This window comes from Anolis carolinensis, chromosome 4, assembly GCF_035594765.1.
Source record: "Anolis carolinensis isolate JA03-04 chromosome 4, rAnoCar3.1.pri, whole genome shotgun sequence".
NCBI classification, from domain to species: Eukaryota; Metazoa; Chordata; class Lepidosauria; order Squamata; family Dactyloidae; genus Anolis; species Anolis carolinensis.
Genome location: NC_085844.1, coordinates 168,540,756 through 168,566,776, shown reverse-complemented (window position 1 = coordinate 168,566,776; position 26,021 = coordinate 168,540,756). Strand labels below are relative to the sequence as shown.

At 39.2% G+C, this 26,021-nt stretch overlaps 1 protein-coding gene across 3 annotated transcripts in view; it reads left to right on the top strand.

Moving 5' to 3' along the window:
- The window catches only part of pde4b (phosphodiesterase 4B), a 352,571-nt gene that overhangs the window by 102,883 nt on the left and 223,667 nt on the right, over positions 1-26,021 (top strand). The window contains exon 1 of one of the 3 annotated variants that reach the window (XM_003226758.4): positions 22,106-22,644. The exons of the other annotated variants lie outside the window; for them this stretch is intronic. Within the exon in view, the coding sequence (XP_003226806.1) occupies positions 22,409-22,644 (236 nt within the window). The 5' untranslated portion in view covers positions 22,106-22,408. Of the gene's footprint in view, positions 1-22,105; positions 22,645-26,021 lie in introns of those variants that run through there. 3 annotated transcript variants of the gene reach the window in all.

Sequence of the window (26,021 nt, the reverse complement as noted above, 5' to 3'; positions counted from 1 at the left end):
ATAATGAATAGTGAAAAATTATAAGAGTTGTACTCCAAAAAACAGCTGAGATATTGTTGTACCAAAAATAGTCTTTTGTTTTATGTGCCAATAGACCAACTGTGCTGTAGTGTGTGTTTGTGTATGCTTGGAGAGAAACTGAGAGACATATATTTAAATAACTGTTCGATAAACTAACCATAGCTGGTACTTTCTCAACAAACACTTCCCCAGCATTTAAATCTAGTTGGTTTAGAGTATTTCTCAAAGAACATTTAACAGTCTGTTCTATTATTCATAATGGGTAATCACAGTTGGTAGGATGTGTTGTGGGCTGCTTTAGGGATTCTCTCCTAAAGTGTACAGATGTACATTTCACTAATGAATTCAGAGTCCAAGCACCACACAGACATATTCCCAAAACTGGAGACTCCAGTGCAACACTGGTGAGAAAACACAAGCCGAGCTAGGTATATTGATTTGTTTATTTAGACTGTTGTTTCTATCTTTTAACTGCCAATCCACTTGAGATGGTTGCTTGATAATGGGTGACAAATGAAATAGCACCTTTAACAGACACATAGCGGTTAGTGATCTAATGTTCAATAATTTCTTTCATTTGTATTTTGTCTCTGTCACTTAAACAGCATTTAGGTGTTAGCATTTTTTAATCACATCATTCAAACAGTATTATCAAAATATAGCAGTATCGCTGTACTTCAAAAATACTGTACTCTGATCTTGTAAGCTTGTTGGGATAAGTCTTCAGCAGCTGGTTTAAAAAAAGAGAACTCAGATACTCTGTGCAAATGATATGATGAGGAAAGGCCACTTCTAGATCAGTGATTCCCAACCTTTGTTTCTTCCAGAAGCCCAATCAGTTTGGGCAATGGTCACGAATTCTGGGAGCCAAAGTCCAACTGGAGGTCCAAAGGTTGAGAACCAGTGTTCCCACTGATATATTTTATAAACCCAGATACTGTCAGCACAGTAGAGCCACTTATAAAGAACTTTGGATTGAAAGTCAGTATTTTAGCTCAGTCTCCTGAGCTGTCGGATAAGCCTGAGGATGGGCCTGTTCAGCCTGTGATTGTCTTTGCACCTGGCTTGTCAGAGGACTCTGGGTTTGGGCCTGAGATTCCTGTTCCTGTGCAGCCAGGCTTTGTCCAGTGGATTCTTGAACTACATTTCTCAAAGGAGTCAAGGTCGGACCTTCTTTTGCCGGATGGGAATTCTAGTTCAGATTCTGGAAATGATAACGTTAATGAGCTTGACAGGAAGAAAGTGATAACTTAGCAGAGGAGAGAAAGGGAGTGTTTCAGAAGGAGCAAACGATTGTTATAGAAACGAAATAATGAGCAGGCTTCTCACGGGAAGAGACCTTGAGTTTCCCTGTTTTCTCTGAGAGATTCAGAGGTGGTAACTTTACTCATCAGAGAGAGAGAGAGAGAGATCTTTGCTTCTTGTTCCTGTGAATTCCATGTTTGTTTGTTTTTTGCAGCATTGTACCTTGATTCTTGTGATGGTGAACTTTTTAGAGATGGAGTGCCCAAACCGGGGGGGGGGCACTCGGGGGCCAAGTGAGTGGGGGGTGGGCAAGTAGATGAGCAAATGACAGACAGAAAAGCAAATGGGTGAGCGGGAGGTGAGCAAGAGGGGATAGGTGGGTGTGGGGCGAGTGGAGAGCAGGCAGACGAGTCAGCAGATGCCACCACTGGCCTATGGTAATCCCTTGGCTCTGCTGCCTGTTGTAACACTGCCTCACCAGTGTGGGTGGGTACCAGCTGTGATTTTGTGGTAGCTTCTATTCCTGATCCTACTCTTGTAATTAGTGTTGTCAACAACTTCACTTCTGTATTGTTAAGGCACACAGTTCTGCTGAAATGAATAGAAACATATCTGGTTTTTTATTACACTTGATATCCCACAAAGCTGAGAGAAATTCTCTTCTCTGTGTTTATATGGTAAATGTTTCTGATATGTTCTTCAATGCCAAATGAATTCTGCACACTCTTGTCTTCATCTCCTATATTTCTGCCATCTGATATTGGGAGCGTACAGACTGGGTAGGCCTTTACCCAAAATGCTTGGTACCAGAAGTGTTTTGGATGTTGAAATACCTGTATTTGGATATATGTACATAATGAGATACGTTGGAAATGGGACCGAAGAAAAGCACAATATTCATTAATTCATCATCATCATCATCATCATCATCATCATCATTTAATTACTTATTAATCGCCCTCCATCCAAGATGCTCTAGGCGATTTACAAGATAAAATTGTAAAGGATAAAAACATACATACAAATATTGATAAAATTAACATAGATCAAAAGCTCTAGTAAAGAGCCATGTTTCCTATATAACTTATACACACAGTTTGAATATAATTTTATACACCGTATTTGTAATGATTTTGTGCATGAAACAAATTTTGTGTGCATTGAACTTTCAGAAAGAAAAGCTGTCACCATTTCAGCCACCCATGGGGTCAATTTTGGATTTGGAGTATTATGAAATTCAGGATAAGGGATGCTCAACTTATATTACAAAAATAATATGACCATAATTGAGCCTGATGTTTGCCTTATTTTTCTAACTGCTAGATATTCAAAGGTAATATGAACTTTGGAGATTTGATTCTCATTGCATACCATCGCCACCAGCAGTTAAAATCTTATACATAACAATATATAAGCTTCTGCCAATACGCCAGCTGCGCCCTTTCTTAGATTTGGAGGACCTTAAGATGGTAGTGCATGCCCTGGTAACCTCAGGGTCAGATTTCTGCAATGCGCTTTACATTGGGCTAATTTTGTACCAAGTTTGGAAACTTCTGTTGGTTCAAAATACAGCAGCCAGATTGGTTACAAGAACAACTAGGAGTGAGCATATTACACCTATCCTAAAGTCACTCCACTGGCTGCCAATTAGTTTCCAGGCAAAATATAAGGTGTTGGTTTTGAGCTTTAAAACCCTACATGGTTTGAGTCCAGGTTATCTGCAGGATCGCCTTCTTCCATACAGTCTGCCCTGAACACTGAAGTACTCTGCAGGGCATTTGCTCCGACAGCTGGATCAGCTATTGCTAATTAAGACACAAGTGAAGGCCTATCTTTTCCGACAGGCCTACCCAGATAGTTCTAATGATGAATTCTAAACTTCCACTCTATGTCTAACTTTTGTTTTGTGTATTTTTTAATATGTATTTTATGGAAATAAGTTTTAATATGTGTATTCAATTGAGTGTTTTTAAATCATGACCTGTTTTAGCAATGTTGTAACCTGCCTTGAGCCATGCAGAGAAGCTGGTAAGAAATAAAATTATTGTTATTATTGTTGTTATTGTTATTACTATTATGTACCATGATTTTTGTTCCTGGGTTATAAATGTCATTTCCTAATTGGTTCTATCATACAAACATGGAAAAAGTTTATTAAACTTCAAAAACTTTGTTTTTTGCATGAAATCTTGCAGCACATTTTGCTATAGTTTTTCAATGAATACCTCATTGTTCACTATGGTACTGATGGCATCCCAGTTGTTTTCCAAGTGTTTGAGCAAATAATTGATGGAGTTCAGGGTAATTTTTTCCGCTCATTCTGCTTGAGAGGGAACAGAATATGATTCATTTGTCTTTAACTGCTGTAGCTCTCTTGGGCTAGTGAAAGTAAACTGCAAATGAAATTAAATTTTGGCTATCATCATAGGCTTTTATCCATATATTCCAGAAAGAAGTCTACTGAGTAAAAACAAGTGTTGCAAGTACTTTTATTCTGAGTATAACTGATTTTAATAAAATTGGATGCAACATTATGCAACAGAAATATGAGTTGAATGGAATTTTCCTTACCTCCTCGTGTTGGTTTTCTGTGGGGGTAGGAAACTTACTGCCATCTTATCTGTAATTTGTTGAAATCACCCTTTTTATTTAACAAGTTGACAGGGTTAGCATTATCTTTTAGTAAAGTACATCCTGCTATGAAGATATAACATCTGCCACATGAAATGCTCTTTATGTTCTTTTCATTTGACTCATTGTTTCTAATACTTTTTAGATGGTGCAATGACCTAAGTGACAAAATCAAGGGCTTTGTAACTAATTTTATCCAAATAATGTGCTTTCATGGAATGAATCTTCTGGGAGAAGCACCCAATTACTCTGCTATCAGTATTGTAAAGAAAAAGTCAACCAGACCTCCCATTCTTTTTCCAACAGCAAATACAAAATGCACCAGTGTTGTGTTGTGTCCCGATAATGTAACATTATACCATGATACTTTCTTTCACTTACAGCTATGGAGTAGTAGAATAAGATTTATTCTTGAGAATCTTGTGGTTATTCATACAAGTAATAAGAAAACATTGACCATTTGATTAATTGGTTTTTATTCATTTCAGTTTATAAAACCAAATTGTTTTTAATACCAGGACAAATAACTATATCCCAACATGCACATATATACATTACTTCTATACTTTCCTAATGAATTCGGATGGGTATAATGTTGTATTTGGTGAGGATACTCTCTGCATGTCCCTATCATTTGTTTGATTGTATATCATTTTCTGTCATATTTCCTGCTTAATCACCCTGGAATCTATTGGTTGATGCATAGAATACAAAATTTTCAACCACTTAAACAGCCAATGTCAATTCCGTCAGCTGCTTATTAGATGTAACTTGTGAGGGAAGATCCCTTGCCTAGCATATTAATCTTTTCTCAAAATATGCGTCATTACTGCTACATCTGACCTGAGGTGGTGGACCCACAATTTCTCAAATGATGGTTTCATATTTTAGTTGGGCTGACAAAGGGAAGGGAAGCTAAAACACATCAGTGATGGATAAACTAAACCCTGCTGACCATTGGTACTTTCATATATTCCAGAATCAGTTCTGCTGAATTTTCACTGTTTTTATGTTGGTCTTATAAGTCATTGTCCAAAAATTCTTCTTGCTGTAGTCACGCAAGTTGACATTCTGTCTGGAAAAACAGGAATAACATTCTTTTTGTTTTCCTGAAAGCCTCAAACATTATCTTAGTTAAAGAAGAAATTTATTTTCCTTAGACTAGGGATTTTTTTTCTCTTCTCAGTACAAAAACTGCTTTGCCCCAAAATATGTTGTGTTGTTAAAAAAAGATCAATATATAATTAATGATTCTCTGTTTGTACTGATAAAGAGGTCTCCCCCCCCCCCCCCCGCCTACTTTCTTGTTCTTGTCAGTTTCATGAGATTGACCTTTACCAGCTTTTTGGATTGTCTCTGTACCAATAGTTAGTATGTTTTCAGATTAATATGTTATTTGTCTAGTGTGGAAACAATATATTCACAAGGATATGAAATATTGTACATGTATATATAGGTGTGTGTATGTGCATGCATGCACACGTGTATGTGGATGAACTTTTATTCCTTTTGTCTGTTTCCACTGCAGGTTGAATTGGTCCTTTTCATGCTGTCTTTGTGCCCACAAGTTTTGTAATTTGTTGCCTCATAGTGTTCTTAACATGTGTTTGCACATGGGGGTCTGTTGTGTTTGTATATTATCATATTTCAAACATGCTTTTAAAACATTGTGCTTTAATTCTCTTTTGACATTTGTATTTATAATTTGAAAACTACTTTGTTTTAGTTGTGAACCATTTTAAATCCTATGCTGGCTGACAGGCAGACCATAACAATGTAAAACAGCTGGCAAAAAGTGACTGATTACATAATATTGGTCAACAGATCTGCTGGACCCCTATGAAGCGTATTGCAATATGGCCTTTATGTCTTTTTCTCACAAGAAGGGTAGCAGCCACCAAATGCTGACCTACTTTTCAGAGACTCAAGGTGTTTCCAAATGCTATTTCATAACCAGATACTCTATCACTCCCCTGTCCCTCCAGAGCAGTGGTTCTCAACCTGTGGGTCCCCAGATGTTTTGGCCTTCAACTCCCAGAAATCCTAACAGCTGGTAAACTGGCTGGGATTTTTGGGAGTTGTAGGCCAAAATACCTGGGGAACCACAAGTTGAGAACCAGTGACCTAGAGCAGGTAGTTGTTTTGGGGTGTGCGTGTGTGCATGTGTATGTGTGTGCGGATAAATGTTGGATAAATAACAGCTTGTGTACCTTTCTACTAGCTTTGGTCTGAAGACATGTGTCAAGCTGATTTGCATAGTGGTAGAAAGCTAGATTCAAGTTGACTGGAAGTGGAGGAGGGATTCCACCTTGTTTATCCAAAGGTCCATGATGGGGATGGATGGGTGACCACCCTCTTCCCTACTATTTTTAGGGATGTAAACAAGACAGTGGCGGTATTGATGTCTCAATTGACTTGCACAGTGAGTAAAGAACAGCTTGACTTCTGAAAATGGCATTTAAAATGCCCTGATCTTACCTGCAAGGACTCCTGGGACAATAAAATCCTTGGTTGAACAGCAAATCTTTCAATAATCTGACTGTGGTGGGAGTGGGAGGGAAGAAAATAGCACTAAAAAATTAGTACAGTGATTCACTGTGCTAATGGTGTTTTTTAAAGTAGAGAATGAATCCTTTTTCCTGTTTCAGATTTGTGTTTTATCACTTGAAACAGTGAAAATCTCCAGTGGAAAAAACTCAGGTATTTCGGTTCACCCCTCATGTATACATTAATGTATGTAAGAAAAATGTGTATCTTCAACTTTTTTATGTGAAAAAAAATGCGGCTTCCCTCCTTAGAAAACAACAGGCTGATTGCACAAAGCTGGGGAAAGCATCTTAGTGTGCTTGCATCCAATGCTGCATAACCAGACATTGTGGAATGTGCTTCACCAGTTTGTGTTTGAGTGTCATCTCAAAAAGTACATGGTTACAATGGTTCACTACTACCACTATCCACACTTTATTTCTATTTAGCTCCTCTACTGTTGCCATAAAAATAATTATATAAATATGAACACACATTTAATGCTTTTAGGAGAACAGACAAAGAAGGAAATTCTGAACTTAAGTAGTATACACACACCACTTGTTTAAAATATAAATATTCTTGGATAAATATTGGTCTTTTAAAGAAATCATTTTTATCATTGACTTTTAAATCAATACCATAATTACTTCTTCTCTGGGTTGTTCATATCATTCATCAACATTTAAGGGATCTATCTTTGAAATGTTTGTTTTATTTGCTCATAATTCATAGGAACAAATAAAAGAGGACTTTGGAGGACTTTAGATTTGAGAATTTTAGGGATGTTTATAATCTAGAGAGGACTGCAGACTTTGTCCAATAGATTAAGAGAAAATCTTCACCATTCTGTGAAGAAGAAAAGCTCTGTTGATTTTCAGGCGATAGTGGGTATCTTGTTTCACTCCATGCTTATAAGAACAGATTACATTTAAATTATTTATGGACAAGCTGCTATCAGAAGTGTGGTGAAAAAATAGCCACCAGTTGTTGGAGATTTCTTTTATTGTATGTATTTTGCCAAATAGGGAATTAAAACCATCTACAATCTATTTGAAAAGGTCTATTATCCTTTATAAATGAAGCAAAGAAAAAGTAAAACAAATCATGTAGTTTATAAGAGATAGTTGTTATTATGTTTCCTGTTGTAAGAGCAGGTAATTCTGATAGTTGCAGATTAATATATTCTGTGCTGATCAGGATTTGTTTGGCTTATTGTGTTCAGGTATAGCAAGTTATGAAGGAAATATACCCCAGTGGTGTAGTGGGTTAAACCGCTGAGTTGCTGAATTTACTGACTGAAAGTTTGGTGATTCAAATCCGGGGAGCAGGGTGAGTTCCCACTGTTAGCCCCAACTTCTGCTAACCTAGCAGTTCGAAAATATGCAAATGTGAGTAGATCAATAGGTATCGCTCTGGCGGGAAGGTAACGGTGCCCCGTGCAGTCATCCCAGTCACATAACTTTGGAGGAATCTACAGATAACACCGGCAGGGAGACTGTAGTGCAGCGGGGTGGTCGGTACACTAGCAGAATCCCTAAACTGTCCCGGCTCCCTACCCTCAGATGAGCACACTCAAACAAGGTAGACTGCGGGATGGGGCACCTGGTCAGGGGGATGGACTCCTTATAGACCACTGCAACCCCTCCTCCCCTCCCTCCAGATCTTGGTTGGTGCTGCACGGTATATCCTGGTGGACAAAGCTGGGTAAGGTTAACTCCCCCAGCCTCGTCCAACCAGGTCTCATTGATGCAATTGAGAATTGTATTGACTTTTGGGCTTCTGCTTCATACTATTGACTTGTCTTAGCTTGTGATCTAGTAAGAATTTTAGGAGTACGATTATATGAAATCCAGTTAACCAAGTTACCTTAGGGTTATCAGATAGCTGTATTGGTTGCTTCCCAACTATTCTGCTCCAGGTGATGAAAGAGACTTGGTAGGTCAGTCATTCTTTAAACTGTTGTAAAAATGGCAATTTCACCTCACTGGATGAGGCTCATTCCAACCAAGTGAAAGTGACATTGGGATCAGCCAACTTTATTCATTACACATTTTTTAACAAACACAACACACCTATTTGGGTTTTGGAGAAAAGCAGTTTCAGTCATCTAAGGCAAAGGCTTGGATAAACACAAATTAAACTAATCCTTTTATTTAAAGATGAATTTGTTAGTGTGAAGGGCGGGGAAAGTGCAAAGAGGCAAACATATTGTGTGTTTCTGTAACAGTGATTTACTAGAAATAAAAATAAATGGACAACTAGGTTGTAGAAAATATATTACAAGGAAAGACATGCTATTAACCAGGCACTAGTGAATTCGTCTTTTTTTTTTTTTTACAAATTTTTATTTTTTAAAACACAAAAAATACATACCGTAGACATACAAAACATTTACAATTCCCACCACCAACACAAAGATTGTTTTCTTTTTACATATTTGTTTCTTTATGAGACAATCTTTATATCTTTATCTTTATCCATTTCCATCCTATATACTATATAACATTTGTATCTTATTTCTTATGGCTTGATCTCCAGATTGATTCATGATATAGTTCTTTACCCTTATCCATTTTTCTTCCATTTCTCTTGTTCTATTTTCATTAGTTTTTACAACATTTAGTTTCGCATTCATAATTTCAAATTCCATTTGCTCCACCATATATTTGTACCATTTACTTACTGACCATTTTGATTTATCTTTCCACCCTAATACTATTACTGCTTGTGCACATTCAATTATTGCTTCTTTTATTTCCCTTTTATTTCCCATTTCCTCTCTTTTCGCTAATACCGCTATTTCCTTTGTTATGACCCACTCATTTCCTAGTACAATAGAGTCTCACTTATCCAACGTAAATGGGCCGGCAGAACATTGGATAAGCGAATATGTTGGATAATAAGGAAAGATTAAGGAAAAACCTATTAAACATCAAATTAGGTTATGATTTTACAAATCAAGCACCAAAACATCATGTTATACACGAAATTTGACAGAAAAAGTAGTTCAATACATAGTAATGCTATATAGTAATTACTGTATTTACGAATTTAGCACCAAAATATCATGATGTATTGAAAACATTGACTACAAAAATGCATTGGATAATCCAGAATGTTGGATAAGCGAGTGTTGGATAAGTGAGACTCTACTGTATTTGATTTGACTTGTTTTGTATAGTCTGCCAAAAATATTGTACATATTCACATTCCCACATCATGTGCATAAACCGCCCTTTCTGATGACATCCATGCCAGCACTGACTACTCCCCTAGTGAATTTGTCTGACAATCACTTTGCTTCACTAATCACTTTTCCATGTTTTTACCCAACATTTTATCCTTGATTCTAGTTTGGCCTAAAACTTTCTTTAAAAAACAAAAACAAGTTTCAGCTTAATGAATTGCATGTCAGAATCAAAAGAGAATGCTAGCTGTTCATTGTATAAAATTCTATTCCAGTCTCAGAAGAAAGAAATGCAATTCTGTTTTTATTGTGAAAAATGGCATTTTAAAGGTCTTATCATAAAGTCTTTTTACTGAATAGTATGAATAATTTCTTACAAACATGCACTTATGTTATATGTACCACAGGACAAGTCCAAAAGAAGGAAAGAACCAGAGAGGGAGGGCTTTTGATGGCCTCCATGTCTACAGATCAGAAGGCTTTGCACATGGTGATGGGTGTTGGGATGCAGCATGTGATAGGGACAGATTGATGAGCTTGGCTGCACCCATTATGTTTTTATTTTGATGGCAGCATAGTCACCTCTCCCATCACCAGTGCATTGTGAGTTTACTGGTTGCTTTGGGACCAGGTAGAAATGTTTTTTTATCTGGGCTTTTTGCTTTCTCCAAAAAGGATTTGGATGATTGATGTCAGTTTGTTGAATGAATGAATTTTATTATTACGATTACAAACCAGGAGTGGATTTGAGTTGGTATCCTTAAACAGGCTGCCATTCAGCAAGTAGCTGGGGGGGTAGGGTGAGATTTGAAGACAATAAACCTTGGAAACTTTTTGATGTTGGGTAGGGCTCTGGAATAGCATCTACAGGTCCTGTGATATGGGAGGTAGGGAAGAAGTCTATCTTTCAGTTGACCTAGAGCAGTGGTTCTCAACCTGTGGGTCCCCAGATGTTTTGGCTTTCAACTCCCAGAAATCCTAACAGTTGGTAAACCGGCTGGGATTTCTGGGACTTGTAAGCGAAAACACCCGAGGACCCATAGGTTGAGAACCACTGACTTAGAGGTTTGCTTGCACCTATAAGGTCCTGTGATGTGGGTGGGAGTACTCTGGGTTTACCTACACTTACTGGAAAGTATCCAGCTGAGGAGTACACCAAGGTGTTTCACCCAAGGGAAGGCTGAAGAGATAGTCTAGACCAGACCTTCTTAAACTAGATGTTTTAGACTTTGGTCCCTACAATTCCTAACAGTTGGTAAGCTGGCTGGGATTTCCGTGAGCTGAACGCCAAAACACTTGGTGGAGCAGAGTTTGAGAAACACTGTTCTAGATATCTGGCTTCAGCTGGACTCACATCAGGTTGCTTCCCGATCTTGCTCCATTGAGGTTCAATTAACTTAAAGAAGATATAGGTCAAATAAAGTTGCTCATATTGGACCCAGTTATCTGTGTCTGGTCTTTTTATTCCATAGTTGGCCATCAATTAACAAATCAGATGAACCACCACTCTCACATCATATCTTATGTATTTATGCATATTTATTCTGACCTTCAGTCTATTGAAATTTAGGCTATTTCACAAGCATATATGCTTTTCTTAGTACAAGTTTCAGTGCCCTTTTCTGAAAAAGTAGGAAACTGGGAATATAATAGCTCCAATGAAATCTGAAAGACGAAGGGAACTAAAAACCATGACAGATGTCACTATATGGAAAAGTACCAGAAGGAAATGAGGTGCTTGTTGCTAAATTGAAAAACATCCTCGAAATGAGATTACATTGATTATTTGAATTAATGGACACATTAGAAACCTGATGGGAATTGAATGCTTCCTGATTATGCTACATACTAGTTGTGACATTTATGAAGGCATACAATTATTTGATACAGTTCTAGCTACAATATTGTAAAGATCTCTTTTTTCTTGAATCACCTTTAAATGTTCATATCACAAGCTTTTGGGTTGGACTTTAGCTATAGTCATACTGGGAGTAGGTCCATTCAAATAAAAATGATTTAAGTGGTTTATTACTAACTTATTGTGACTACTTCTATTGTTCATTTCTTCGAATGGTTAAGCGATCACCCAAACTGAAGAATTATAGCAAATTAACAATTATTTAACTGTCATAGCTGCATCTTGTGGAATCTTGGGCTTTGTAGTTTGTCATGGCACCAGAGTTCTCTGACAAAGAAATGTAAACATGAGACAAAACCACAAACCCTGGAATCCCATAGCATTAATGCAGTGTTAAAATCCTATAATTCAGCGATGTGGATACAGTCTTATTAATCCAGTTTCGCTGCCATGGCTCATGCTACATAATCATGGAAGTTGTAGTTTTATAAAGTATGTAACCTCAAAGAATGCTGGTGCCTCATCAAACTACAAATCCCAGGATTCCATAGCATTGTGTCACGGCTGTTAAAGTGGTGTCAAATTGCATTAATCCTGCAGTTAAGAGTGCAGCCTAAATTTGGATCCAATTTACTCTTATGTCAGTTATGTTCTTCGAAAGAGAAATGGTGGCCTCCACCTACATGTCTGAGTGTGTTATGTTGCATCATTGATATCTTTTTTCAGTTCTGCATTTTTGCAATAAATTAACTAAAATAACATTACTTGGATAGCTTTATTTAGAAATTTTAGTGTATTTCATCTGTGTTAGTGGAGACAGCAAGAAAAGTGTAAACGTTCCCTGTTAACTTGCAAAGTAGCACATTTCATTTTCTATAGTCTGGAACAGAGATTGGCAGGCTTTGGAAGATTGTGTGAGACGTGAAGGGCCAAAGGCTCCTCCCTGCTGTATTAAATTCTAGTCAGTCTCTATTGATGCAAATGCATTTATTTAGTGGGAAAGCCTTCTGTCAGAAAATCTCAGGCTATTTAAAAGGCACACTAATAGGGATGCCAATTCTCTTGACATATTTCCTGCTGTGTCCATCATTTTTCTCCTGAAATGGTTTGTTCCACTTAAGTTTAAACAGCCTTTTTTTGCTATAATCGAGTTTCAAGACTATTATCTGTTTTTTCTCTCTCACAGGAGACCATGCCTCTTACAAAATACATAGTTTTTGTATGAAAATACGTTGAAATCCTGTGACATTAATATACCTAGGCATTTTAGCAGTGGGAACATGAGGTCCTTCTTCCTATGTTACAGGTTGCCCATCGTACAGTTCCTAACAGCAATGTTGTCTACATTATGCCAGACTTTAACAGTAAGGTTGTATTTATTAACCATACATATGTGGATAGCTGTCTTGATTATAAAACACATTCCAAAATCCAGATTTTAGTGAACCTTTGAAGCTCACAGGTTGGGTAATCAGGCAAAGATGGTTAAATGCAAGGGAAAGAAATTAACTGTGCTAAAGTGTTATTTTGAAGTGTTATACAGGAGTATTCATCTACACTTCCTCCTTCTTTTCACATCATTTGCCTGACTTTGATCATTACCAATAGTCCTAATATTATAGACTATACAATCCCTAGCTTTATTATAATACTATCTTGGGGACCCGGCGATGCCCGGGTTATTAGAAGAAGGCACTGTTTGTTTTGGGATGTTAGGAAATATCACTTAAGTTTGGTCCAGATCCATCGTTGGCTGGGTTCAGTGCTGTCTGGATAAGGGTGAACTGCAACTCCCAGAGCAAAGGTCAATCACCCCAAAACCAGGCCTGTATGCACAGTTGGCCATGTTGGGGCTTTGTGGCAAGTTTGGTCCATCTGGATAAGGGTGAACTACAACTCCCAGAGCAAATGTCAATCAACCCGAAACCAGGCCTGTATGCACAGTTGGCCATGTTGGGGCTGTGTGGCAAGTTTGGTCCAGATCTGAAGTCAGCTGGGTTCAGTAGGTGCGGGTGAGCTACAACTTCCATATGCAAGTACCATCATCCATGGGCCATCATCCTCCAAACAATGCCAGGATGTAGGGTGGATCATGGGTGGTCTGTGTGCCAAGTTTGGTCGAGATCTGACATCAGCTGGGTTCCGTGCTGTCTGGATAAGAGTGAGCTACAACTCCCAGATCTGAGGTCAATCACCCCCAAACCAGTCATGTATGCACAGTTGGCCATGTTGGGTCTGTGTGCCAAGTTTGGTCGAGATCTGACGTCAGCTGGGTTCAGTGCTTTCTGTATGCAGGTGAACTCCCAAAATCAAGGTCCATTCCCACTACCCCCCTGTAGTATGTTCAGTTGGTCATGGGGCTTCTCTGTACCAAGTTTGATCCCAATCCATTGTCGGTGAGGGTCACAGTACCAGTGAAGGTACTGCAAGTCCCATCATCTGTGGCAAGTCTGGTCCAGATGCATTGTTGGTTGGGTGAACAGTACTATCTGGATCTAGGTCAAGTACAAGTCTTGTAAATCATGGTGTGAATTCTCCCCTAACCTCTTGTTGAGTTGCTGATCAATTCCTCTGTTCACTGTGTGCCAGGAAATGATATGAAAGGGTTAAGGTAGAGGCGGTGGGCGGGGTCATGCAAATGTCCATTCTGGAGGAAAAACAGAACATCTAGGATGAAATGGGTCCCGCATGAAAGCCTTCACTTGGGTGGGGGGGCAGAATGGTGTTTGTGGAGGACACTGGCAGGATTTGGGCTGCATGTTCGTGTCACTCACTATAACCTGCAAAGTCAGGTGAGGGAGTGACTCGGTGGCTCCACAGCACTGGAAACTATAGCCTGGAGGCTGGAGGCTGTCTGTGTGAGCGGACACCTGTGCCACATACACACATACAGATTTTTCACTTTTATTATGGACTAGCTTGGGGACCCAGAGGTGCACGGGTTATTTGAAAAGGCATTATTTGCATTTGAATGTTAGGTATTCTCAGTTTAGAGTGGGTGAACTACAATTCCCAGAATCATGGTTCAGTCCTCCCCAAACCCTGCCAGTATTCAAAGTTGGCCATTTTGGGTCTGTGTGGCAAGCATGATCCAGATCTGTCGTTGGCTGGTCATTGCCTGGCTGCAGTGCTCTCTGGATGGGGTGAACTACTACAACTCCCAGATTCCCGGGGCAATTGTCCCAAAACATCTGTCAGTATCCACAGCAGGCAATGTTCAGCCTGTGTGCCCAGTTTGGTCCAAATCTGTCATTGGCTGGGTTCAGTGCTCTTTGGATACAGGTGAACTACAACTCCCAAAAGCAAGGCCCATTCCCACAAACCCCTGCAGTACTTTCAGTTGGTCATGAGGCTTCTCTGTGCAAATTTTGGTCCCAGTCCATTGTCGGTGAGGGTCAGTGTTTCTCTGGAAGCAGGTGAACTATAACTCCCTTTTCCCCAAACTTGTCCAATATGTTGTATTGGTTATGGGGGCTCTCTGTGCCAAGTTTGATCCTGGTCCATCATCAGTGGGGTTCGATTGCAGGTGAATTATAAATCCTAGTACCTACTACTCCCAAATGTCCAAGCCAATTCCCCTCCAACCCCACCAGTATTTAAATCTGGGCATATCAGGGATGCATGGCAAGTTTGGTCCAGACCCATCATTTTTTGGGTTCATAGCATTCTGAGTGTAGGTGAACTACAACACCTATAAATTCCCCAGTAGGAGTCACAATGCTCTGACTTGATGCAGGGTAAACTACAATTTCAATCCCCCAAACTCCTCCAGTAAGTTTAGTTGTTGCTCAGTTCTGCTCTGTTTGTTATGCAGACAGATTTGAAATTGAAGGTCAGTAGGCGGGGTAAGGCAAATTCCCCAGCAATGGAGAACCCTAGGATGCCTGCCTATGGTGGAAAAAGCAAAATCTAGGATGATTTAGTCCCCAAATGAAAGCATTCCTTGGGTGGTGGGCCGTAGTGTTTGGGGAGGACATTGGCAGGGGTTGGGCTGCATGTTCATGGAGCTTGCTGTAACCGCAATGTCAGTGGATGGGAGTGACTTCCTGGCTTCTCAGCACTGGGAACTATAGCCTGTTTGTGGAGGCTGGAGGCTGTTTGTGTGAGTGGACACCCGTGCCACATACACACATACGGGTTTTCACTTTTATTATGGATATGGAATATGGATATAGATATAGATAGGGTGGGTGTTGATGTTTTCCTTCATGCCAATTTTTCATTCCTCTGAATACACTTTACATATGGGTTGTGTGCAGACTCTGGGAGACATGGGTTCAATCTCTATGTAGCCATGGAAGCCCACTTTGAGACTGTGAGCAAGTCACACTTTCTCAGACTGCATGCACAGGGTAGTATTAATGCAGTTTTGACACCACTTTACCTGCTGTGGAATCATTGGCTTTGTTGTTTGGTGAGGCATTAGCACTCTGTGGCCGATTTACAACTTCCACGATTCCATAGCATTAAGCCATGGCAGTTAAAGTGGTGTCAAACTGCATCAGTTCTCAGAAGTGGACACTGACAAACCCCTTCAGAGCAAAATTTTCCAAGAAAACCCCAGGATGGTATCAACTTAGTATCAGTGTAAGCCATAAGTGATTTGATGAAATACATTTAAAAACTACGTACATACTGTATAGAAAATAAAATATTATGAAGATCTTGTGTAATGTTTCTTGCAATACAGTGGTGTTTCTGAAAAGAAGACATTTTGAAGTAGTAGTAGTAGTATTAGTAGTAGTAATAATAATAATAAACACCTGTTGAACCACCAGGAACCTTGACAGCAAGACAACAAGAGCTCAAGGATAAGATCATGGCTCATGCTGCAGTAAATGCAATAAGAAAGCGGCTCCCAATTCTAAAAACAGTGCCCAAGAGACACCTGGCACCTCTCATGAAAGATGTGAATACAGTACTCTCCACTGTCCAAATAACATCAGTTGAACAAACAAACCAGTATGCCTACAGTGCAGCAGTGATAGTAACAGAAGAGCTTGGGCTCCTACAACCAAGGCAGCCCCAAAGAAAATCGACTAGGAAACCAAAGTGGAAGGTCAGGCTAGAGTTGAAAATCAAGAAACGTAGATCAGATGCAAGTAACCTGAAAAATATGAAAGAGAAGAAACTGAAGAATGACAAAATCAAGCAATACCTGATCAGAAAGTACTGGCTGAACACCAGAAAAATTGAAGAAGGTTTGGAGATCGCGAAAGAAGAAATTACAGCAACAGCCAGAAAAATTGAAAGATATGAAGCCAGAATCCTCCAGTACAGACAAAATCAACTGCTTCAATCAGACCAAAGACAGCTCTACCAGAGTCTGAACCAAACAACAGACACAATAACCACAAAGCCAGAGAAAACTGCAACAATGAAGTTCTGGAAAGAGCTTTGGGAAAATAATAAGAACTACAACAAAAACGCTGGGTGGATAAAGTAGTTTGAAGGAAAATTCTCACAGAACAAAATGGAACAGATGGAAATAACAACTGAAATGATCAGCAAACGAGTGCAAAAAAGTCAAGAACTGGACATCGTCTGGTAGTGATCAACTTCATGGATTTTGGCTCAAACATCTGATTAGTTTACATGGAAAAATGGCCCAACAATTCAATGAGATGCTGCAGAAAGGAAGTATCAGTGAATGGCTAACAACTGGAAGAACATACCTGATACAAAAGGATCCAGCAAAAGGAGCAGCACCAGAAAACTACAGGCCAATAACGTGTCTACTCACTATGTTTAAACTACTGACTGGCATCATAGTTGACAGAATTCAAGACTATCTTGAAGAAAAAAACATCTTGCCAGATGAACAGAAAGGCAACAAACGGAAAAGCAGGGCCACAAAAGATCAGTTATAATTGACAATATGATTCTGGAGAACTGTAAAAGCCGAAAAGTTAATCTTCACATGACATGGATTGACTACAAAAAGGCCTTTGACTCACTCCCACAGAGCTGGATCATCAAGTGCCTGGACGCCATCGGGATTTGTAAAAACGTTGGCACCTTTATTGAAAACATGATGGAGCACTGGAAAACTGAACTGTTTGTTGGAAATGAAAGCTATGGACTTGTCAACATCAGAAAAGGAATTTTCCAGGGAGACTCATTGTCCCCTCTCCTTTTCATTGTTGCCATGATCCCTCTGTCAACAATCTTACAAAAAAACAAACCTTGGCTATCAAACATCTAAAAAATCTCACAAAATTTCGCATCTGATGTACATGGATGACCTGAAACTATATGGGAAAACGGAAACTGAAATCCAGTCTCTGACTAACACTGTCCGAATTTTTAGCACTGATATCAGCATGGAGTTTGGTTTGGACAAATGTTCAACAGTGGCATTGAAGAAGGGAAAAATCATTGAAAATGAAGGCATAAATATGCTTAATGGCCAAACAATAAAGTGTCACCAGCCAGAGGCCTATGAATATCTGGGCATATTACAGCTGGACAACATCAAGCATGAACATGTGAAAACTGTGGTCAGCAAAGACACAAAGGGTCAGAAAAATTCTCAAAAGCAAGTTCAATGGAGGCAACACCATCAAGGCCATAAACACCTGGGCCATACCTGTCATAAGATATACTGCTGGCATTATAAATCGGACACAGGTGGAACTGGACAATTTGGACAGAAAAACAAGAAAACTCATGACCATTCATCATTCACTGCACCCTCGCCGTGATGTTGACCGGCTATATCTGCCTAGAAGATCAGGGGGCAGAGGACTCTTACATGTAAAACAAGCAGTCAAAGAAGAACATGCCCTGGCAGAATATGTAAAGCAAAGTGAAGAATCTGCTTTGATTGAAGTCAAAAATCAGAAACTTCTCAAAGCACAGCAGACAAAAAAACAGTACAAGAAAACTGCACTACAAACTAGAGCTGACAGCTGGCACAACAAAACATTGCATGGAAAGTTCCTTGATAAAATTGAAGGAAAAGCTGATAAGGAGAAGACCTGGCTATGGCTCACGAATGGGACGCTGAAGTAGGAGACAGAAGGCCTGATCCTTGCAGCCCAGGAGCAAGCCATCAGAACAAAGGCAGTTAAGGCCAAGATCGAAAAATCAGCTGATGACCTAAAATGCAGACTGTGCAAGGAAAATGATGAAACCATTGATAATATCCTCAGCTGCTGTAAGAAAATCGCACAGACAGAGTACAAACAGAGGCACAACTATGTGGCCCAAATGATTTATTGGAACTTATGCCTCAAGTACCACCTCCCAGCAGTAAAGAACTGGTGGGATTACAAACCTGCAAAAGTATTGGAAAATGAGCATGCAAAGATACTGTGGGACTTCCGAATCCAGACTGACAAAGTTCTGGAACACAACACACCAGGCATCACAGTTGTGGAAAAGAAAAAGGTTTGGATCATTGATGTTGCCATCCCAGGTGACAGTCGCATTGACGAAAAACAACAGGAAAAACTCAGCCGCTATCAGGACCTCAAGATTGAACTTCAAAGACTCTGGCAGAAACCAGTGCAGGTGGTCCCGGTGGTGATGGGCACATTGGGTGCTGTGCCAAAAGATCTCAGCCGGCATTTGGAAACAATAGACATTGACAAAATTACGATCTGCCAACTGCAAAAGGCCACCCTACTGGGATCTGCGCACATCATCCGAAAATACATCACACAGTCCTAGACACTTGGGAAGTGTTCGACTTGTGATTTTGTGATACGAAATCCAGCACGTCTATCTTGTTTGCTGTGTCATAAAATAATAATAATGCACTTTATTTATATTCTGCCCTTCTCCCCTAGGGGACTCAGAGAGGATTACAGCATTTAGATACATATGCAAGCATTCAGTACCTTTACAATCACATGGGACACACAAAAACAAACAAAGGCAAGGCTGTTGTCGAAGGCTTTCATGGCCGGGATCACAGGGTTGTTGTATGTTTTTCAGGGTGTATGGCCATGTTCCAGAAGTATTATTTCCTGACGTTTCGCCCACATCTATGGCAGGCATCCTCAGAGGTTGTGAGGATCCTCACAACCTCTGATGATGCCTGCCATAGATGTGGGCGAAACGTCAGGAAATAATACGTCTGGAACAAGGCCATACAGCCTGAAAAACATACAACAACCCAAAGAAAAGGCTTCTCCTTTCATTTCCGTCTTCTGGAGGCGGTGCTCATTTCTGGCTCCGGGGCGGTGGGTGCTTTCTTCCATTTTCTAGCTGAGGAGCCTGCATTGTCACCTCCTGGTTATTTGGCTGGTAAGATTGCTTGGAGTATCTCTTTGCCTTTTCCCGCCGAAGTGGTACCTATTTATGTACTCACATTCACATGCTTTAGAACTGCTACATTGATAGTAACTAGTGCTGACAGACGGGAGCTCACCCTGTCTCACGGATTCACACTGCCAACCTTCAAGTCAGTAGTTCAGCAGCATAAGGGTTTAACCCATTGCGCCACCGTGACCCGTAACTGGAGATAACTGTTAGGGACTGAAGATCTTAGCCTCATCTTTGTGGTGTTTTAAATTTAGTATGAACTGAAAAATTGGGTTCCAGTTATGGCAAAAATATTTAAATTAGTAATATTTAAACAAGTGAATTAGGAAACTGTTGCAACTAACCAATATGTTGACTGCTAGACTTAGAAGTACATTGGGCCGGGCTGTGGCACAGCTGGTTAGTAGCCAGCTGCAATAAATCTCTACTGACTGAGAGGTCATGAATTCGAAGCCAGCCTGGGTCGGATTGAGCTCCTGACTATTAATAGCCTAACTTGCTATTGACCTATGCAGCTCGAAAGACAGTTGTATCTGTCGAGTAGAAAATTCAGGTACTGCTTTATGTGTGCGGAAAGAATGAGGAAGTACTCCATCAAGGACTCAGCGTCACAAGTGGACGATGAAGCAGCAGCTCCCCTTGTGGCCAAAATCGAGTATACCATCATGAAGCCGGAAGCTGGAAAATGTTAAATTGCCTCTGTGTCTGTCTATATGTCATATTCTAATGGCACTGAATGTTTGCCATATATATGTGCATTGTGATCCATCCTGAGTCCCTTTTGGGGTGAAATATTAATACTGCAAATAAATAAATAAATAAATGCAATGTAATGTAGTGACTATGAAATGGAAGAAGGGGGAAAGATATAGTCTTCAATCTAATTTCAGTAGTAATACTATATTTCAAAACACGTAGTGTTCTGCCCCCACATTATCTTAACTACTTTGAAGGTAAACTGGCTACACAGGGACCAAACTGGAGACTATATTGTTGAATCAAACAAGAATTTATTGACTGACAAGAATTTTCGACATTCTTTTCTTCTGAGTCTCACTATAACATCTTTATGAGGAGAGGTGAAGTCTTTGAGAGATACATACAGTTCTGGCCAAACTGAGGCTCTTGAATCTTTGTTTCTTCTTATTGTCTCTTTCTTGTATGGTGTTCAACTGTCTCTTAAGATGTTCTCAACATTTATCGCTGACTGGACTTGAATACAGCTCCGACTGGACGTGCTATCTTGTAGACCCTCTGACCTTCCGATCTCTTCACCTTCCAGTCACGAAAAGGCTGACTCTTCCAAGAACCAGAAGTGCCTTGCCTGAGGCTCCACTCCTGAGGGGATTATTAAAGGGGCAGGGTGACTATGGCTTCAAATGCAGAGGCTGTCTAGACTGACCCCCCCCCCCCCAGAAACTGTACATAAAATATTAATCCCTCTAACTAAAAAGGTCTTAACTAGGGATAAACAGTGAAAGTCTTTATGGGCCATGACACATAAACTGAGCTAACCATTGCAATGCTCATTTAATGTAATTTTAAATCTAGATCTTCTCTTTAATTTGACCTCTGCCACATTTTAAGAAATACTGATATTAGCTGCTTTCTCTGAGTTAGCAACTTCCAGAGACAATTTAATTGAAATTACCATTTGAGGGCTCAGGATTTATTTAGTCATAAAGAAAAGTGTATATGGAGACAATATAGGTTTCACTTATTATGTTATCTGTGATTGACACTTCCCAATATACTCTTAAACTTGGTAGAAAATATTAATGACTGACACTAATTAGGTGATGTTGCTACTTCTCCCATTGTTGCAAGTGTTAGAAATCTTCTCATTTGCCATGCCTTCACAGCAGAACCTTTGACTAAATATTTGTATTTCAAGTTATTCTAATAATATATTCAGCTCTAGTATTTTCTTTGTGTATAAAACTGTAGTCTCTTGGTGTGTGTATACTTTTTGAAGCTGTCTTGAGACTGGTACAGTGTTATGTAAGGACATAGTGCTATAAAGGGTATCCTTGATATGTAGTAAAAGGAAGGGCTAACTAGTGTCCACTTCTCAAAACGAATCCAACCAATGAGTGTACCATAGGTGGAGCAAACATTGTGTAGGCTGTGGGCAGATTATTCTGAATGAAAACCAATTTCAAATAAAACATGCTGAATTTCAATTAACTGTTCCATGGTGCTCATAACAGGAAGGGAACTGTTATTTTTCAGTATTTGTTGGGAATGAAAAATCAGTTTGGGTTGATCAGGTGTTTTAATCCTAACATTGGGTGGGGAAGGACTGATGGGGAGTCCTTATGCATTTTTCATGAGCTGGTATATGCAGCTGAATGAATTCAGCGAGTGTCATACCATGCAGCTTGCAGACAAACCACATCCACAAGGAGGCTACTGACACAGAAAGCACATTGGCGCATTTTCAGAGGGAAAGCCAGGACTGATAAGCTCTTTCTGACAGGATTGACTTATCCATTCTTCGATTATGCTGCCGTTTGCTTTAGGCAGCTTTCTTATTCAGACCTAAACTCGGTGAATGACTAGCACGGAGCTTGTCGACTTATCAGCATTTAAATCTCCAGCAATGTCTCTGCGCTATGCTATTGTTGTGGTTTCTGAATGGTGAAAGCTAATACAATACCCAAGCTATGACAGCAAAAGATTCGTCTAAGGAACTTGCTGCTCCGGAGCCAGAGGTTTACATAAAGACTTTCAAAGAACAAATGCATTTAGAACTCGAGCTTCCTAAAGTGCCGGGGAACAGACCCACCTCTCCAAAAATCTCCCCCCGCAGTTCTCCAAGGAACTCTCCATGCTTTTTCAGAAAGTTGCTGGTGAATAAAAGCATCCGTCAGCGGCGACGTTTTACGGTGGCACATACATGGTAAGATGACTTTCATATTAATAGCTGTTCTAAAAGGTGAATGTAGCATTGCTTTTTACACTTCCATCCCAAACCCAAAACTCTGATTCATGTATATTGCTCATTATAGTAGCAAAAGAATGCATATATCTATCATTTATGCAACTCTAATAACTGGAAAGGTTTTCAAAGCACAATTATATGTGCTTGCTAAATATAACTTTCAAAAATTGTATTTACCAGTGCTCATTAGTCCACTCTGTTGTTGCCGATCTTAGCCTGTACAAGATTGTTTATGGAATCTTACACTATTAAAACGATGGTGATGTACTTGAATGTTGACATAACTGTCATTTGACTGTGGGGCAAAATGTCCTTCTCACGATGCATCTTGGGGATGATCTAGCAAGCAGCCAGATTTCTTAAATTGTCTATTTTGTTATTTCAATCCTTTTGTTTGGTTTGTAACAACCACTTCTTGTCTGGGTTTTGTTATCACTGAAAACAAGTGGGAGATTGTACTGTCAGTCTGGGTATATAAAGCAATAAAAGATTAGTAATTTGTTTTGATTTTGGTTTACTCTTCTTCTCTGGACATGGAGATGGAATGTGTTTGATGCATATGCCTCGAATTCCCACATTTTGAGATGTCAGCATATGTTAAATCAAGTCCTAATGTTGCGTAACTTTGTTGTTGTTGTGCTTAAAATCTCTATAGAAATATAGAATGTATGTAATGACCTCTTACCCTAATAATTGTAGAAAGATGAGGGTTAGAAGGAGACGTAAAATCTTAAGTGTGTTGCAGGGGGATAAGATACTGGGCGCTCTGCATCTACTGGCACCTTCTTTTTTATATTTGTATACTTGTAATGTAGATTTCATTTAAGATATATGTATTTATTAGAAAGAGCATACTGTTACACTAAACAAGAACTTTTAAGAAGAAGCATTTAGTCATTCCTTTGCTTTCTTGTGTTCGTTTATAGCAAATAAGCAGCTGTACAGCTGTTTTGAATCTTCAACGATAAAAAGACTTTGGGAAGGGAACACCAAATCCCATGTGACCATGAATTTAAAAGACTTTAAGAGGAGACTCTAATGCTTTAGGAAAGCATTGGCTAATGTTTTCCAAAAGCATTATGGTCCATGGAGCTGAGCACTATGAGGTGTTTTAAAGTCGATTGTTATTTAAAAATATATTTTTAAGTATCCTTCTAGGGTTTGCTATGACAGTGTGAGTGTATGGAGTAGAGAACTTGTGGTCATCTTGATGTTGTTATGTTGGGACTTCCATCAACCCTAGCCAGTATAGCCAATGGGGAAGGATGGTCTGAGTGGCTAAGTGGTGATGTCTAGACTCTAGAGAATGTGTTCCTCCCCATCACAGACTATTTTTATTTTATCAAGATTAGAAGTTAACTGTCATCTTTCAATTTAGTATATCTTGGTAGTCAACCATTTATGTCAGGAGTAAAATATTCTACCATCTTTGTCAGTTTATTGCCTCTGATTTTGGGTGTGGAAACATAGGTTTCAAGACCGTGCACATGGTTTATTGGAAGGAAGTGGAAGAAAAGGTCAGTAAAATAAAGACTGTGCACATAGTTTATTTGAAGGATGAGGGGAAAAGGTCAGTAATATAAATTATCAGCTTTAGGGACACCTACATATTTAATCCCACTATTACTGAGTTTCAAGGTAAATATTTGCCTGTCTTCATTTTGAAAAATATTATACAATCATAGTATCTCCACCTATCAGAATCACAAAATGCACAAGAGTTTCCCCTGTTTTTAATTATATATTGATATATAAACATTGGTCAGAAATAATATACAATCCATAGTAATATCAATGGTCCATTGCTTATCCAGCATTATTGTAATCATTGCTCACAACTGAAGCCCAGAGTGACTTTTTCAAGATTTGGTTCATTTCCCAGCAACACCCACCTAGAGTGGTTTGCAGAGTGAATCTTATACAGTAGAGTCTCACTTACCCAACACTCGCTTATCTAACGTTCTGGATTATCCAATGCATTTTTGTAGTCAATGTTTTTAATATATCGTGATATTTTGGTGCTAAATTCGTAAATGCAGTAATTAATACATAGCATTACTGCGTATTGAACTACTTTTTCTGTCAAATTTGTTGTATAACATGATGTTTTGGTGCTTAATTTGTAAAATCATAACCTAATTTGACATTTAATAGGCTTTTCCTTAATGCCTCCTTATTATTCAACATATTCACTTATCCAACATTCTGCCGGCCCGTTTATGTTGGATAAGTGAGACTCTACTGTACGTGTACATCGTTGTACATAGGATAGGCTATATAAACAACTCAGTTAATGGCCATACTTGTGCCATAGGCCCAAATATCGCAGTGTCACTTGATGGCCACTGCAAGGTGGTTTTCAGGGCCTTCTGTTCTAAAATATTTCAATCTCCCATCAATACGTTTTCATCTACAGGTTTGCCTCTTATAACTTGCATAGGACCAAAAGTTATCATCTCCATATGCCACGTTTCTATGCCATATTTCCATGTTACCTTCCAACAATTGTTTGTTAATAGCCCTTTTTGAGATAATAATCAAGGTTTGCACCTTTTGCATCTCATTTTCTTTATATTCCCCTTCCTCCAAACCAAAGCAACATTCTAGCCATCTGATGCATTGAACTGCCATTCACATAATCATGTAAAATGCTTGATTTCTTAAGTTGACACTAGACTCTTTATTGGAATTGCCACAACAACATAACATGGCAACCTGACATGGAAATTTCCCACTATGCTTTTCTTTGGAGAAGGACCATTTCCTAATTCATGGGATAGGCACATTGGAGGGCTCCACCAGCACTCACTTTTCCTGAGCAAAAAATACAGTTAAAATTGAGCAGGAACCTCAATATAAAGCAAGCAACCAATGCTTACAGAAGTAACAGAAACAGTAAAATCACAAAATCTTTAGCACCTAATAAACTTGCAATAGGTATGGAAGAAAAATAACCCATTGAAAGCATTTAGAATGAAACCTGAAAAGAAAATAGCTGTGAAACTATAATCCACAGCATGCACACAGTTTGAAATTAAGTGTTGGCCTTCCAGCAGCTCAATCAAATTGCATGCCCAGGGTTCAGTCAAAATGTACTTTTAGTTTAAGCCCAAATTCAAGCAAAGCTAAAATCAAGATTTGAGTTATTAAGTTGACCCTTCTGCATCCTGAAGAGCAGACCTGAGAATATCTGAGCAATTTCAAAGTTTGTCTCAAAAAAGCTAGGATTAAAAAAAATCCATTCGTTTGTTCATCACTGGGATATTGATTAGCACAATGATGGTGGTATTAGTTGTGTGTGTTTCCATGTACCTGTTTTGCTAATACGTGATGTT